The 14,516-nt window shown below is 37.4% G+C and overlaps 1 protein-coding gene across 2 annotated transcripts in view; it reads right to left on the bottom strand.

Annotated features, from left to right (window-relative positions):
• frem2a (FRAS1 related extracellular matrix 2a) overlaps positions 1-6,066 on the bottom strand; it is a 56,655-nt gene extending 50,589 nt beyond the window's left edge. For both annotated transcript variants that reach the window (XM_059539652.1, XM_059539653.1), the window contains exon 1: positions 909-6,066. In XM_059539652.1, coding sequence (XP_059395635.1) covers positions 909-5,907 — 4,999 coding nt within the window. In that variant the 5' untranslated portion in view covers positions 5,908-6,066. The remainder of the gene's footprint in view (positions 1-908) is intronic.
• Positions 6,067-14,516: the final 8,450 nt, after the last annotated feature.

Raw genomic sequence — 14,516 nt, 5'->3', positions numbered from 1 at the left:
TTTAGAAGCCATGAACCTGTGATGATTAATACAGTTTGTTTCTGAACAAAATTCTTATTCTGGCTAATAGGGATGTACAAAAGGATATTTTTAAAATTGAAAACGGTTTACAGATTTACAAACTCTACAAGATCTTTCATTCAAATTTAAAACCTATGTAGTTTAGCTCTATAAAATTATAATTGTATATATAAAATTACATTTGTAAAAATTATCTAATGTATAATTTCTCAAAAAAAAAAAAACTTTTTTTAAGATATTGCAAGGAGTATGTAAACTTATAAAAACATTACAAAACAAAGAATCCTGACATTGAGTATTAAAACAGAAAATTTAAGTTTGAGTGTGTAATAGACGGGGCTGTTTATCTGAACAATGAAGCATGAGCGCAAAACTCATGCTGCTGGTACGTATGACCCAGTCAAGATTCTTAAAACCCCCAAAGATTGCAAGTCTGTTTGTTATGGTTAGCAGCAAAAAAATTACACCCCTTCACCTCTATCTCTTTTTAAAATGTGGTTTGCCTGTAACTAGTAACTTCTTTCTAACTACAGGAACTTAGAAGGCAAAAGTATGAGAACTTAATAATTGAAAGGAGATGTGTGAACGCTCTAGTTGTCTAATCAAGAATTTAAGCCGAAGGCTAAAAGACAGACACATCTTACAGCCTGCGCTCTTGGCAAAGGGCAAAGTGTCTGTTTTGTGATGGAACCTACATTATTACAAGCATTAATAAGACCAGAGAAACTGTCCTGAACATGACGGGTACATAGCATTTCTTAAGGAGACAATTCTGAAGTGCATATCTTCAAATTACGGTTTTACAGAGCATAACACTGCACAGTTCTAACAAAACAAATGTAAAAATGTGATCAAAGGTGATAAGAACATTTCTGATTATACATTACCTTGTGTGAAGATGCTGATTGAGTCATTCCCTCTGTCCAGGCTTATCAGGTAGCCATGCTCTGGCTGTGTGGTAATGTGAAAAACCAAAGCCTCTGGGCTGCTGTCTCTGTCCACTGCCTTCAGGACTGTGCTTGTGATCTGATAACCTAAGTGACCTGCGGACAAGACTTTTAAAGTTGGTGCACCTTTGTTAACCACAATCTGTGGCACACCGTTGTCCACTGACACAATTGTAATCTTCATGGTCTGAGGCCTTTGGGTCTCAAAAATGGTATCAGGAAAGACAAAAAAATCTGAATGAGTGCCATCAGTGACTGTAAAAGAAAAGCTGTCCTTGTCCGACTCTGTGCCATCATGCTTGTAGCTGATCGTATTCTCATTCAGGTCCTGCTTTGTGAACGAAGTCACCTGTCGACTGTTATTGAAGAGCAGTTTTCCGTGAATGGGTAGCTGGGTGACTGTAAACTTGAGAAGGTGCTCAGGTGTGTCTTGGTCCTCAACGGTCAACTCAAAGGGCGTAATGAGTTTGGTCTGTCCCTCGGTCACTTGAAGGTCATGAATGGTCAGTACTGGCTTTTTATTGTCAACATCAACAATTGAAACACGGAACGTGCGGAACACAGGGTTGTAGCCATCGGTCACCTCAAACTCAAAGCTGTCCATCTTGACTTCATCATCGGCAGTATGAATGTAGTAGATCTTGCTTCCAGCCAGCTGTAACTGGGTAAAAGACACAATAGGCATGCCTGGTGAATCCGTGTTTTCCAAATGCCCTCTCACCGGGGCTCTTGTGATGGTGAAGACTAAGTTCTCATCAGGGCTATTGAGATCACTAGTGCTAAGGAGGTTTGTTGTGAGTGTAACTTTGCCACCTTCTTTAAGAGACACCCCTTTGCTGATGACATCAGGAAACACCATGTCAATGCTGCCCACAGTAATATAGAAGTATCTGTCAATAAGAGGATTTATGCCATCTGTAACATCAAACTTTATAAGGTCTCGAATGCCTTCCTGTCCATTGTGAGTGTACAAAATGAGACCCTTGTTCACCTCGTTTTGTGTAAAGTTCATGCTAACTGTTATGTTCTCTAGAGAACCAGCAGATCTTTTCTTCACATATCCTGCTGATTTTCTATGAAGGAAGCCCTGACCGGGCCCATAGCGAATGATGAAAGTAAGAGACTCATCATCGGAGTCCAGATCAGTAGCTTTTAGTACTTTACTGTTTATCGGTTTTGTCTCACCAATCTCGATTTCAAGCCCATCATTAACAGCAAGCCTTGGTGTTTCATCATCCACAGGGATAATCATGATCATGATGGTGGCCTCAGCTGAATGTTTCCCATCTGTAAGAAGAACATCAAACTTGTCTTCAGTGGTTTCAGAATCATCATGTTCATAAATTATGCTAGAGGCTTCCTTGATTTTTTCCACAGTGAAATTTGTGATTGGGACAGAGCCACTAGCAAGCTGATTGAGGATGAACCCATGATTTGGGGGTTTGGTGATGATAAACGTCAATTTTTCTGTAGGAACATCAGCATCCACTCCATTCAAGAGTGGCGTGTCAATGATTACATTCATGCCCTCCATTACAACAAACTCTCGCATAAAGATCTCCGGTTTTTCATCATTGGTGGGAATAATTATAATTGGAAAGAACTGTCTCTCTGAGAAGTTCACACCATCTGAACATCTAAATGTGAATCTGTCCTCCACTGGCTCGACTCCTTTGTGTATGCTTTGGACATAATGAATATGACCTTCATTCACATCTCTGATGGTAAAAGCACTTACTGCCGTTCCCAACCTTGACTTTTCAGAGCCTGGTGCTGGAGAGATGTTCTCCACGTATCCTGATGTAGGCTGAACAATGATGGTGCACAGGATATCCTCAATTAGTGTGTCTGCATCCTCAACCTTAATATGATGCCTACCAATTGTGTTTTTATCCCCCTCAAAGACAGTAAAGGTAGGGCCAACTGTGACCACTGGAATCTGGTTATCTACAGGCAGAATGGTGACGTGAACACGGACTCCATGTACTCGGTTACCACCTACAGTCCACTCATCAGACATGTCAGAGAGGGTCAGGTTGAAAAAGTCTTCAATCGAAGTGAGACCAATCTCACCGCTGGTGTGAGCATACACAACCAGACCACTGATGATATCAGCTTGGGTGAATCTGCTTGAGGAAACTCCACTCACCAGAATTTCTCCAAATTTAGGGGCTTCTTCCACAATGAATGTCAACCTCAGGTCATCAGTGTCTTCATCTTTTCCCTGGATAACACTGGTGGTCATTTCTGTGGCACCATTTTCCAGCACGTCCAAGCGAGAGCCAAAGGTGCCTTTTGGGAGGCTGAGAGTTGGCGTTTCATCATCAATAAGCTTTACCCCTACCTTCACAGTGATTGTTAAAACATGAACACCATCACTAACATCTAATTTAAAAGAGTCACTTGTTGTTTCATCTCCATTGTGGATATATGACACTTTGCCATCAGAGATATCCATCAAATTGAAACTATTTCCTTTTATTAAGTCAGTAAATGTATGCTGAACATGGCCGTGCTGTGGAGTTTGACTTAATGTAAATGAAATTTGCTTACTGTCAGTGTCAAGGTCATTTGCATCGAGTTCAGCACTCGTGATGATATGCACTCCTCTCTCAAGGACTGTGAATCCAGTGTTTGTTATCTGTGGGGGTTTGTTGTTCACAGGCTGCAGGAAAATTGTAAAAACTCCATTAGCACTGTTTCCAGCAGTGTCCTCTACTGTGAAATGGAACTGCACCACATGTGGTGTGATGCCAAGCTCAAGGTCTGGTGGGCTGTAGGAAATCTTATGATGGTTAATTTGCGCTTGGGTAAATTCTGTTACGTCAGTATTGGGGCTGTCAGTCAAAACAATAGACCCAAATTTAATGGGATTATTCTCATCTGTGTCAGTTGGCACTTGAGTTACTGTATACTTCAGGTCACGGTCTTCAGAATCCAAGTCAGTGTAACGAAGAACATTCTTGTTGAAATTAGTCATCTGGTACTCATGTACTGTCGTCTGCAAAGTAGTGCCTGGGAACAGCACGGGTGGAATATCATCAATAGGTAAAATTTTAATAACGAATGAATTCTCTCCAGATTGGTTGGGAGGATCGGCATCATCTTGTACTCTAAAAACGAACTGATCAGTAACTGCCTCTGTGATGTGTGGACCTATGTGCCTATAGAAGAGCTTTTCATCTGTAATGTCTTTCTGGAGCCACTGTGTCACTACATTCTCATACACACCATCTTCTGCATTAAATTTCCAGGAGGATGGGTCCTCAGGTGCTTCAGATTGCCTCACCACGACCTCGCCAATAGCGGAAAATGGAGGCTGGATTGTAAATTTAATGGTTGAATCTTCAGAGTCGATGTCTGCTGCACTGAGCATGAGCGGTGAGATGGGCACCATCTGATTTTTGAATAAAATCAGCCCAGTGTTTGCATTTATGATGGGTGGCTCATCATCAGTGGGTACAATTGTGATGGGGAACAAAAACTCAACTTCATTCTTGCCATCTGACATTCTGAATATTATATTATCACTGTATGTGTCACTGCCATCATGCTGGTAAACCACAATGCCGACCTCCAGATCAGCCGGTGTAAAATACTTCCTGTTGGTGCCCAGAACAGTTAAGTGACCGTGACGCAGACCATCAACCACCTTTATCCTCACACTGTCCAGGTTGTCTTCATCACTTATTTCTAAATTGTTCTGAGTAAACAAAGACCTAGACTGGCCTTCATATAAAAGCTGGCCAGTATTTTTAGTGACTACTGGTGCTAATGTATTCATGGGCTTCACAACAATCATGAATGCAAAAGGATCTGAAATGCCACCATCGGTGTCTATGACCTCAAACTCTATTTGAAAGATCCTCTCGGTATCCGAGTCCAAAGAGGGAGGTTTGTAAGCTATTTTCAAATCTTTGAGATCCCTTTGATAAAAGGATGTGATAGGTAAATTCCTATCATCTGTACTCACAATATATCCCTCCTCAAAGGACAGAGGAGAAGTAATGTTGAAAATTAGATCATCGGGATTGGATTGTGTATCCTCCGCCGCCAACATATCAGGAGTTAATGCCGTCATAACAAACTGATCAACTTCCATCATCATCATAGCCACAAAACTCGGTTTGGGGGGAGTGTTTTCTTCACCCTCTTTTATTCGAATCATCACATGAAAAAACTCTTGTTTCAGTAAATTATTTTCTTTGCTCCGTAGTTCCACAACCATTGGGATGTAATCTTTTTTGGGGGACTTGTTGGTAGATGTATGCTCATAGCGGATATCTGATTTGAGAAACAGATCACAATCCATCATTTTCTCCAGTTTGCTCTTATCAACAACTTTACCATATCTAGGAAGCGCACTGCTGGCTGCCAGTGACGTTACCTCACATTGTTCTGATGTTTTATCATAGGTGAAGTCTAAAACCTTTCTGCCGATTGGATTACTAGTCCCTTGCAGTTTATCAACATTAAGAGGCATGTTCTTAGTAACAATCTCCAGTTGTGTGAAAACAACCTCCACCTCTAGCATAAAGGGGATGATAATAGTTTCAGTCTGAGTGTCATACCTGAGTTGCAGCTTCACCCTGTCACTCGCAGGGCTCCTAGAACCGAGATGAGAGTACCTCACATCGTTAGGACCAAATTCACACGGGAACTTTTTAGGAGACACATGTCCCGGTCTCTGAGACAGCGGATCATTATCCAGAACGGTAATACTGCACCTGTCTCCAGGCTGAACTTCAATGACCAAGTCGTTGATCGGATCGATGTAAACAGATCTCCCGAAAGGCACGTGTATGCCGTTATTTGCCACCAGTATCGCGTCCTCGGAGAGCTCTGGCGTGTAAGCGTACGACAATCCGTGCGTTTCAACTCCTCGCGCAGAGCTACCTGTCAATGAAAGCAAGAGAATGAGAAATCTATGAAGTCCCATGCTGAACGCGCAGTGTACACAGCCACAGGGGGTTCTTGGGCAAATGAAATATCCAAATGGAGCTCGATGGGGTTTTCCGCTCTTCTGCTTTATATCCAGGAGGGAAGAGGAGACAAATACAGAAAGTTGAGAAATCCCACACACGCGCCAGGATGCTTGCGCGGCATTCCCACAGAGTGAGCGCGAGCTCAGTTTTAACTTGTGCATGGATGGCAGCAGAAGGACACGCCCACAGGCTCATTCTATTGGACGGAGCCTTGCATTCCCACTTTCGCAGGTGATGTTCTCAGAGGATTTGACGGTCTTCTGTAGTTGTGTTGTAGCCTACATCTGACAGGCGCGTCTGGGTACAAGTGTAACTCTCTACATTTCTTACATTATATATTTAAGTTGTAAAAGCTTATTTTTACCCCTTGGATATCCAGTATTTAGTTTGTTTGTTTGTTTGTTTGTTTGTTTGTTTATTCATGCTGTCTATAGTTACAATGCATTTGAATTTAAACTTGTGTTTATTCCCATATTAAATTAATGTACTGCTATTTTGAAACATCAAAATAACTGCTTACAGGTTTTTCCGTGTAGCGCAAATGACAACGATTAGTATTAGCAATACCAAGGTGATGGTTCAATTCCCCGGGAATGCAAGAAGTGATAAATGTGTGTGGCCCTTAAATGCAATGTAAGATGCTTTGGACATAGAAATGAGTGAGCAAGATTAATAACATTTACCTTAAAGTCAGATGAAGTTGAAGAGTTAATCCCAGAGTTTTTATTGTAAGAGTCTTGACCTGCCTCAGGGACCCTGATTAATATTTTACTTAGAAATTTGGCCACTCAATCATTGTTCCTCAAATACCTGTAACCCCAAGGATACAGAAACTATTTAAGAGTTAATATAAGCAATACATACTCACAGTGTCACTGGGAGCCATAAAATACTTGATCTTATCTATGAGGTCAGGGCATAGCTGAAATAAAAATTGTTTGACTGAATTGAAGTATTGAATATTTAAAATCTGTAATGAACATTACTTCATTAAAGTGCCTATATAAAAGCATTAAAGACTGTTCTTGACTTCTGCTGATGACTATATTTTAGTAAAAAAGATACAACCCCTTTATAAATAGTGTAGCTATTGCCTTCTCATTCCTGACAGCTAAAATTATCATATGAGGATGAAAACTATACCGCAATATTAATTATTTTACACACACACACACACACACACACACACACACACATATATATATATATATATATATATATATATATATATATATATATATATATATAAATTCATAGAAATTAATTCAAATTAATACATTTATTTATTGCCTTCCATTGGCATTGGCATCCATTTATATGAATATATATTCATATATATATATATATATATATATATATATATATATATATATATATATATATACACATATAAAAATATGTGTAAAATAATTAATATTGCGGTATAGTATATAAATATATCAATCTAAGTTAATTTCAAATTATAATCATGTCCTTTTTTACTGTATTAACTAATTAATACTATTAAATGATGCTAATACTGTCAGGGTATGTTTTTTTCTTATGCCAAAGATGGACAGTAAAATTGTATTGTGTGTAGTCTGTGAGAAAATAAACAAACAAACAACCTTTTCTCTACAGTTTGAGATTTTCTGGGGAAGACACTTTAGACAATTTGTTTTTCTTGGTTAAAGAAAAATGCTGGATGGAGAAGAAAGGCGAGAGTTTTCTGAAGTTCATCGGGACACATGTGTTTTTTAATTACAACATGACAGACTACAGTCAGTGTTTTCACGTGTGCTCTCTGAGAATGACTGTTTCCCACAAACCTTCAAACCTGTAATCAATCATCTGTTCAGGCCCCATAAAAACTCCTGATGGCTCGACTGAGTTAGAGTCTTGGTATTTTCTCTCTCAATCTCAGTTTTTCAATTTAATTTTTTGTCTCAGTGTAGCCCTGGGAAAATACAACCACTTTATTGGTGAAGGTAGACAGAATCAATCAGACCTCTAATCTCTGTGATCAAGAATATAACAAACTTTTTCCAAAGGGACAAAAGTGCCTTGAAAAGTCTGCAGTACTGCAAAAAGTGGGGCACTTAAAGATAAAGAAAATAAACAAAAATGTTCCAGTGTTTAAACTGATTTTTAAACGATAAGCATATTTAAAATTAATGCAATAATGCCTTGAGCTGTCCAATGACATAACACACACAACGAGTGACAAAAACATTTATTTGTTTGATATCTTAGAAGGTTTTCTTTTCTTTTTTTCTTTTTTTTTTTTTACAGTGCATTTAACTTTTATACACACATGACATGCAAATACATGTGAAAAAAAGGCAGCCCACTATTATTAACGTTCACAGCTGTTAAACATCCGTTCTCAGGTTCCTTCTGTTATCCTGTGGTGACCGTCTGTCATCTGGAATAACTGCAGACTGAGAAAAGTACAGAATTACAATACATTTGCCCACTTGTCAGACACTGACAATTTCACTGAATGAGTCATAAATCAAACCAGTTTAAAACCAGACTTTTTGAATAACAGTTATTTCAAAATCTGCTCTTTCTTTGCAATTTCTTTGCAAGTAAATGTGTGGCATCAACCACAAGGTCTTCTTGTGCAGGTGTTTATGCTTTCTCATTTCCAAATTATGCTGGATAACATGATCATCAGGTTCTTCACAAATTTGTGGAGTTTTATTCATCTCTCTTCATGTCTTGCATATAGTACAGATGAACACAGGTAAGATTATTAAAGACACAAATAAGCCACAATGCTTCTAGTAGAAGCTGCACCACAGTTAAAAATATCTATCAGTTTAGTTAAAATTAAAAAAGTGAAGTGACTTTCAGCCAAGTATGGTGACCCATACTCAGAATTTGTGCTCTGCATTTAACCCATCCGAAATGCACACACACAAAGCAGTGAACACACACACACACACACACTGTGAGCACACACCCGGAGCAGTGGGCAGCCATTTATGCTGCAGCGCCCGGGGAGCAGTTGGGGGTTCGATGCCTTGCTCAAGGGCACCTAAGTCGTGGTATTGAAGGTGGAGAGAGAACTGTACATGCACTCCCCCCACCCACAATTCCTGCCAGCCCGGGACTCGAACTCACAACCTTTCGATTGGGAGTCCGACTCTCTAACCATTAGGCCACGACTTCCCTAATAATAAGTTTAACGATTAAATGTGCATCTTTCAAACTTACAAACTAGCATCAACCATTAGTCATCTAATGGATTTGTGAGAGTTAACATTACAGTGTATTTTCTGAAAGGTCGCTTGTTCCTCTTGAGTACTGCTGCCATTTCTGTCACAGATGTTTGAAGGGAAAGTAAATATTCTCAAGCCAGTACTCGTTGTCTAAATGCTCGTTTAACATGATATGTTTTTCAGCTAAAGACATGAAGATGGTGGGAAAGATGTTACTCACCATTAGAGCTTTATCTTCAAATTAAAACTTTTTTTTTTTTTGGAAATAAATTATTGACAATTATTGAAACAGCTGTCCTGCTGATGGCTCAAGTCAGAGGAGAAATGTGTTTGCTCTTAGCTGCCATTATATTGGCAGCATCCAACAATAAAAAATAAAGAAACATTATTTATAATTAAAATGATATACACAGGCCTATAAATTTAATTTTGCCACATATGAAATAGCATGTATTTTAAAATCATAGTTATGATATAAAATTAATAATTAATAAAATTGAAATGAGATAAAAAGTCTAAATTATGTCATAATTGCATAAGTCAAAAATACAAGATAAAAGTTAGGCTATAATTATAATTTTTAGCTTCAAACATAATTTTTATGGTAGACCATTTCTGCCACATGAGAAAAAAAAAAGCTTTGGCAAATATTTTAATATATATATATATATATATATATACACACACACACACACACACATAAAAGTCATAATTATGAGATAACATCATAGTTATGGCATTAAATGTTATAATTATGACATACAGTGTAGGTTGAAATTACAAGATAAGAAGTATGACATTCAAGGTCATAATTAGCCTATTCAGCATCATACATGCTTTTTGTGGAAGACCATTTTTTCCACATTTGAAGGGGTGGGGGTTATGCTTAAAAGACATAATTATGAGATAAAAGTAATAATTATCAGATAAAAAGATGAAATTATAAGATCAAAAGTCATTGTTGGCTTAATATGAAGTATCATATAAAGGCCTATGAGCTTCATCAATCCTATATAAGCCTTTATATGATTGGCTGCTTTTTATTTATTTATTTATTTAACACATTAAAACAATCCAAACTTGATTTAAATGATTGACAGTCACAGATCTGACCTAATATAAGACTTAACAATAACATTGACAGATGTAACAGTGTGACATATGAAAAAGACAATTGACTCGCCCACTCCTCCCCAAAAATAAAATAAATAAAAAACAAATAAAATATATACATATTTAGGGTTTAGACACATGAGACATCTTAGACTTCATATACACTCTTAAGGAGACAAAGCATGTTTGACATTATACTTATCTCTTTATACCATTTTTTTTTTCAATCAATGCAAGAAAAGAACCCCATATTTTCATTTACAGATCAAGGCGTCCTCCTGAGACTCTAAATATTACACTTTCATAGCCAGCAATATTGGACATGAGTTCTAGCCATTCATCAAAAGAAGAGGGCGTAACAGATTTCCAATGTCTCAGAATGACTCTACATGCAGACACCATAGCTAGACGGCACCACTGCCTTTGCTGCCCGCATCTTCTGTTAAAATACCCAGCATACAGAGAGCAGGATTTTTGTGTAACTGTAGGCTGAAAATGTTATTAACAAGATGCACAATCTTCTCCCACAGTTATTTAACCTTATCACAGTCATAGCCTACAACATATGAACCATAGTACCACTATCTGTGTTACATCGCCAGCACAGGTCGTCATCTCTCAATTTAAGTCTAGCCATCCTGCTTAGAGTCCAGTAACACCTGTTAAAATGTTATAGTTTATTAGTTCAGATTGAATTTCACTGACACAATTATGCCATTTAGATACAACCTGCTTCCATATTTCATCCTTTGATTGTTTCCTCCAGATCTCTTTCCCATGCCATTTTAAGTCCACTTAAATTGGGTGAATTAACATCACTAATTAAGGCACAGAAAGCTGAACAGCCTCCTTTTTTTATGACTAATTGTGACAAAGACAAGTTGTTTAGCCGTTGGTGGGTCAGGGGCATTTTTAATGGTTGCAAAGAGAGAATGTCTTATTTGCAGATATTTCTAAAAGTCATTATTCAGCAGGTTATAGGCTACTTTTGTTTCAAATTATTAAATGAGACCACATTTCCTCCTTCACAAAGATGATCCAAGAACCATATCCCGCTGGCCCACTGTGTCCAGCAGAAAAGCTTCTTATCTATTTGTAATTTAGTATTATACCAGATCGAGGCTCTAGATGTCAGCCATGGTGTTTGTTTGAAGTTTTGTTGAAAATGTCAAAAAGAGGATGCTTAAATTTAAGCAGAATTTCACATATTTTTAGTACTGATTTTTGTTTGTTTGCATTTTTCTTTAAAAACAGCAATTTAATGGAATATAATAAAACACAACACATGAAAAAGAACACATGGAGAAATACAGCAAAACTCGAGAAGGTACTTAAGAGGATTCGCATTTTGGAGAGGCTATACTCTGACATTTTAGGCTAATTTTCTGTATTAGTGTTGCTGGCAGGAGCGGGGGGAGCAGTAATTAGTATAATTAATCAATTGTTACTTGTTTACCCCTTTTATAAATGTCACACTACGTGATAAATATTTATATATTTTTCTCAGAAATTCCAGAACAACCCTCATTAGTGCCTCATTTGCACTTTAGTTTCTATATTGTAGGCTACTCTGTCACTAAACGTGCACGAGCGCTTGTTAACTGACTGATATCATTATTTCAACGACCGCTGCTGAAGTTCAAGGACAAGTACCAACCCAAGCCCTTTCCGGTCACTGTTAAAAAGTAAGTTTCATATTTAATATACAGTCAAAAGGCCCGTATGAGTCAGTGAGGTGTAGCCTAATAGTGTACATGCCAGCGGTGTGTCACCTGCTGCTCATTATCGCGGCTAATTTTCAAAAGTAACCCGCGGGAGAGAGAAAACTCTCATACTCCGGCTTGTTTGAGAGATTAATTGAGTGTTACATAAAGAGTTCAGATTGTAGGGGTTGAGAAGTACAGACCTCATCAGCTTTATGGCAGCCAGTTATAATTGGGCATCATTACAGCCTCTTGGCAAATGTCCAAATCCTCGTGCAATAAGGTGGAAGATCCAGAAGAGGGCACTGTTGTATTATTGTCTAGTCTTCACTAATAGGTCAAGGAATAGTAACGTTTCAGCTGATTACAGTAGCCTATTGATCCAGAAAATAGCAGACTTTCAAGGTGTATTACAGTGTCAGCTTGAAACTGAAAGAATAGGCTTGAACAAGAGTGGAGAAGAATCAAGGAAGGTGAAGGACTGAAACAAATGTTTGTCTTTCGTGTATGTTCAGACCCTGTCAGTGAAAGGTCACTTGGATTTCCATTAGAAACAGGTAATCTAAAATTAGATCTAATGCTGGCCCTGGAGGGTGGATGGATAGATACATTAGTATCAGGAGAGGCCACAGGCGAAGATCTGCTCAACCAGAGGGGACCGTGCCACACCAGTGGGCTAATAGTTTCTAATATCACTATCTGAGAGAATGAAATATCGTTTTTAGGTCAGACCCTCACACTGAATATGACTGATGATTGAGAGAGAATCCAGCTTCCAGAAATGATTGGGTAAAGCTTTTTAAAATGACGCCGTGGGAGAAGGTCAGACCAGAAAATTTAGTTGTGATGGAGGAAAGACAATTATAAAGGACTGCAGTGGAGTTCATTATATTCCTTGGCTTATCTCAAATGCTAACATGTAGATAAGAAGGAAAATGTTTGAGATTTACCTCAAATTAGGTTATCCATGAAATTGGATCTTGAGTCAAACAAATATAACCAGAGCCTATCTAAACAAATAACATCCATGAATGTTATATTTTCATAACTTTATTGAATGAATCGCAATATGGCGTGGTGGAAAAAGTATGTGATACCATGGATTAAATGGTTTACCCTTCCAGCAATAACCTCCAAGTGTTTCTTGTAGTCATTTGGTATATTTTTGTAACTATGAAAATGCATATGATAATCACTTCAATATTTATAGTGTAAAAATAACTGTAAAAAATATTTATTTAAAAAAATATGACATTCCTGCGGTTGTTTTGCCATTTACACAACACAAAATGATTTATTTGTTTGTTTGTCTGCTCTTTTTATTCATTTATTTATTAACTTATAATGTCAGTAAAAAGCTTGAGATAAAATCTGGTACGTGATGAAAATCAAGTTAAATATCTTTTTAGTAAATATCTGTATTTTTATAGCATGAAAATGGTTAATATGCATTTTTCAAGGAAGAAAAGAAAAGAAAAAGAAAACCTTTACAATTATTGTAGGCTGTAATGTGCTTAAGTTTAATTGACCTACACCTCTTCGCTGCTATTCCATAGTTCCTAGATATAAGTCATATGTAAAATAAGTGGCTTTAGTTATTCTAATTTAAAAGCTAGTATGACAAGGAAAAAGTACTGTTTAATTTTCAAACACTCCTATTGATGCCATTCTGAAAATTGCCTACACTGTAAAAAATTACAGTGAATTTAACAGTAAAAGACTGTAAAAATGCTACAGTAAAAACCTGTTAAATGGTTAACGGTAAATTCCCCTACTATATGCGGTGAAGAACCGTATTAAACTTTACATGGGTTGGACATTAATTTAATGGTAGCATACCGTTTTTGGAAGTGAAAAAGACTATTCGTAAATTGACATCCCCAGAATTCCTTGCGTCACATTTCAAATTTGATGTTTTTTTGTTGTTATTGTTGTTGTTGAAATAACTGTTTTTTCTTATCAGTTTTGAATATTAGGACTGTGTGTTACACCTAATGCTGTTAAATGAATGTTTCAGTTTCATGTTTGTTACATTGATGGTGTTTAGCGTTTGTGAATGTGGCTGTGCTCCTTCTATATATGTTATTATTTAAAAGCAGCTTGTGATGGGTTTGGTTCATCATGTGATTTCTCATCACCACCTGCTTTTGGTGGTTATCAGTGTATTACAAAGGTACAAAACAGATTTCAGCACTCCAATAGGTTGGTATATTAACATTTATTTCAGTTAATTAAATTACGGTATTTAACTGTAAATTGAAATGAAAAACGTTAAATCTTAAATGTTGCTACCATATTTTTTACAGTAAAATTCCGGCAACCACAGCTGCCGTTTTTTTTTTTTACCATACATTTAATGGATTTTTTTTTTTTTTTTAGTGTGTCTCTATCAGATTTATTATGATCTCTTTTGACTTTCTAATCAAAGATTAAACACCATATTAACAACAGCTAAACACTCAAATGAATTCCTGACTCGGAGCATGGCGAGTTCAAACCGAGCAAACACGCTTGTGTATCACTTCACCAGCCATAATCGAA

Source organism: Carassius carassius, chromosome 45 (genome assembly GCF_963082965.1).
Source record: "Carassius carassius chromosome 45, fCarCar2.1, whole genome shotgun sequence".
Classification (NCBI taxonomy): domain Eukaryota; kingdom Metazoa; phylum Chordata; class Actinopteri; order Cypriniformes; family Cyprinidae; genus Carassius; species Carassius carassius.
Note: the sequence above shows the minus strand (reverse complement) of the source record. Positions and strands in the feature narration are given on the sequence as shown.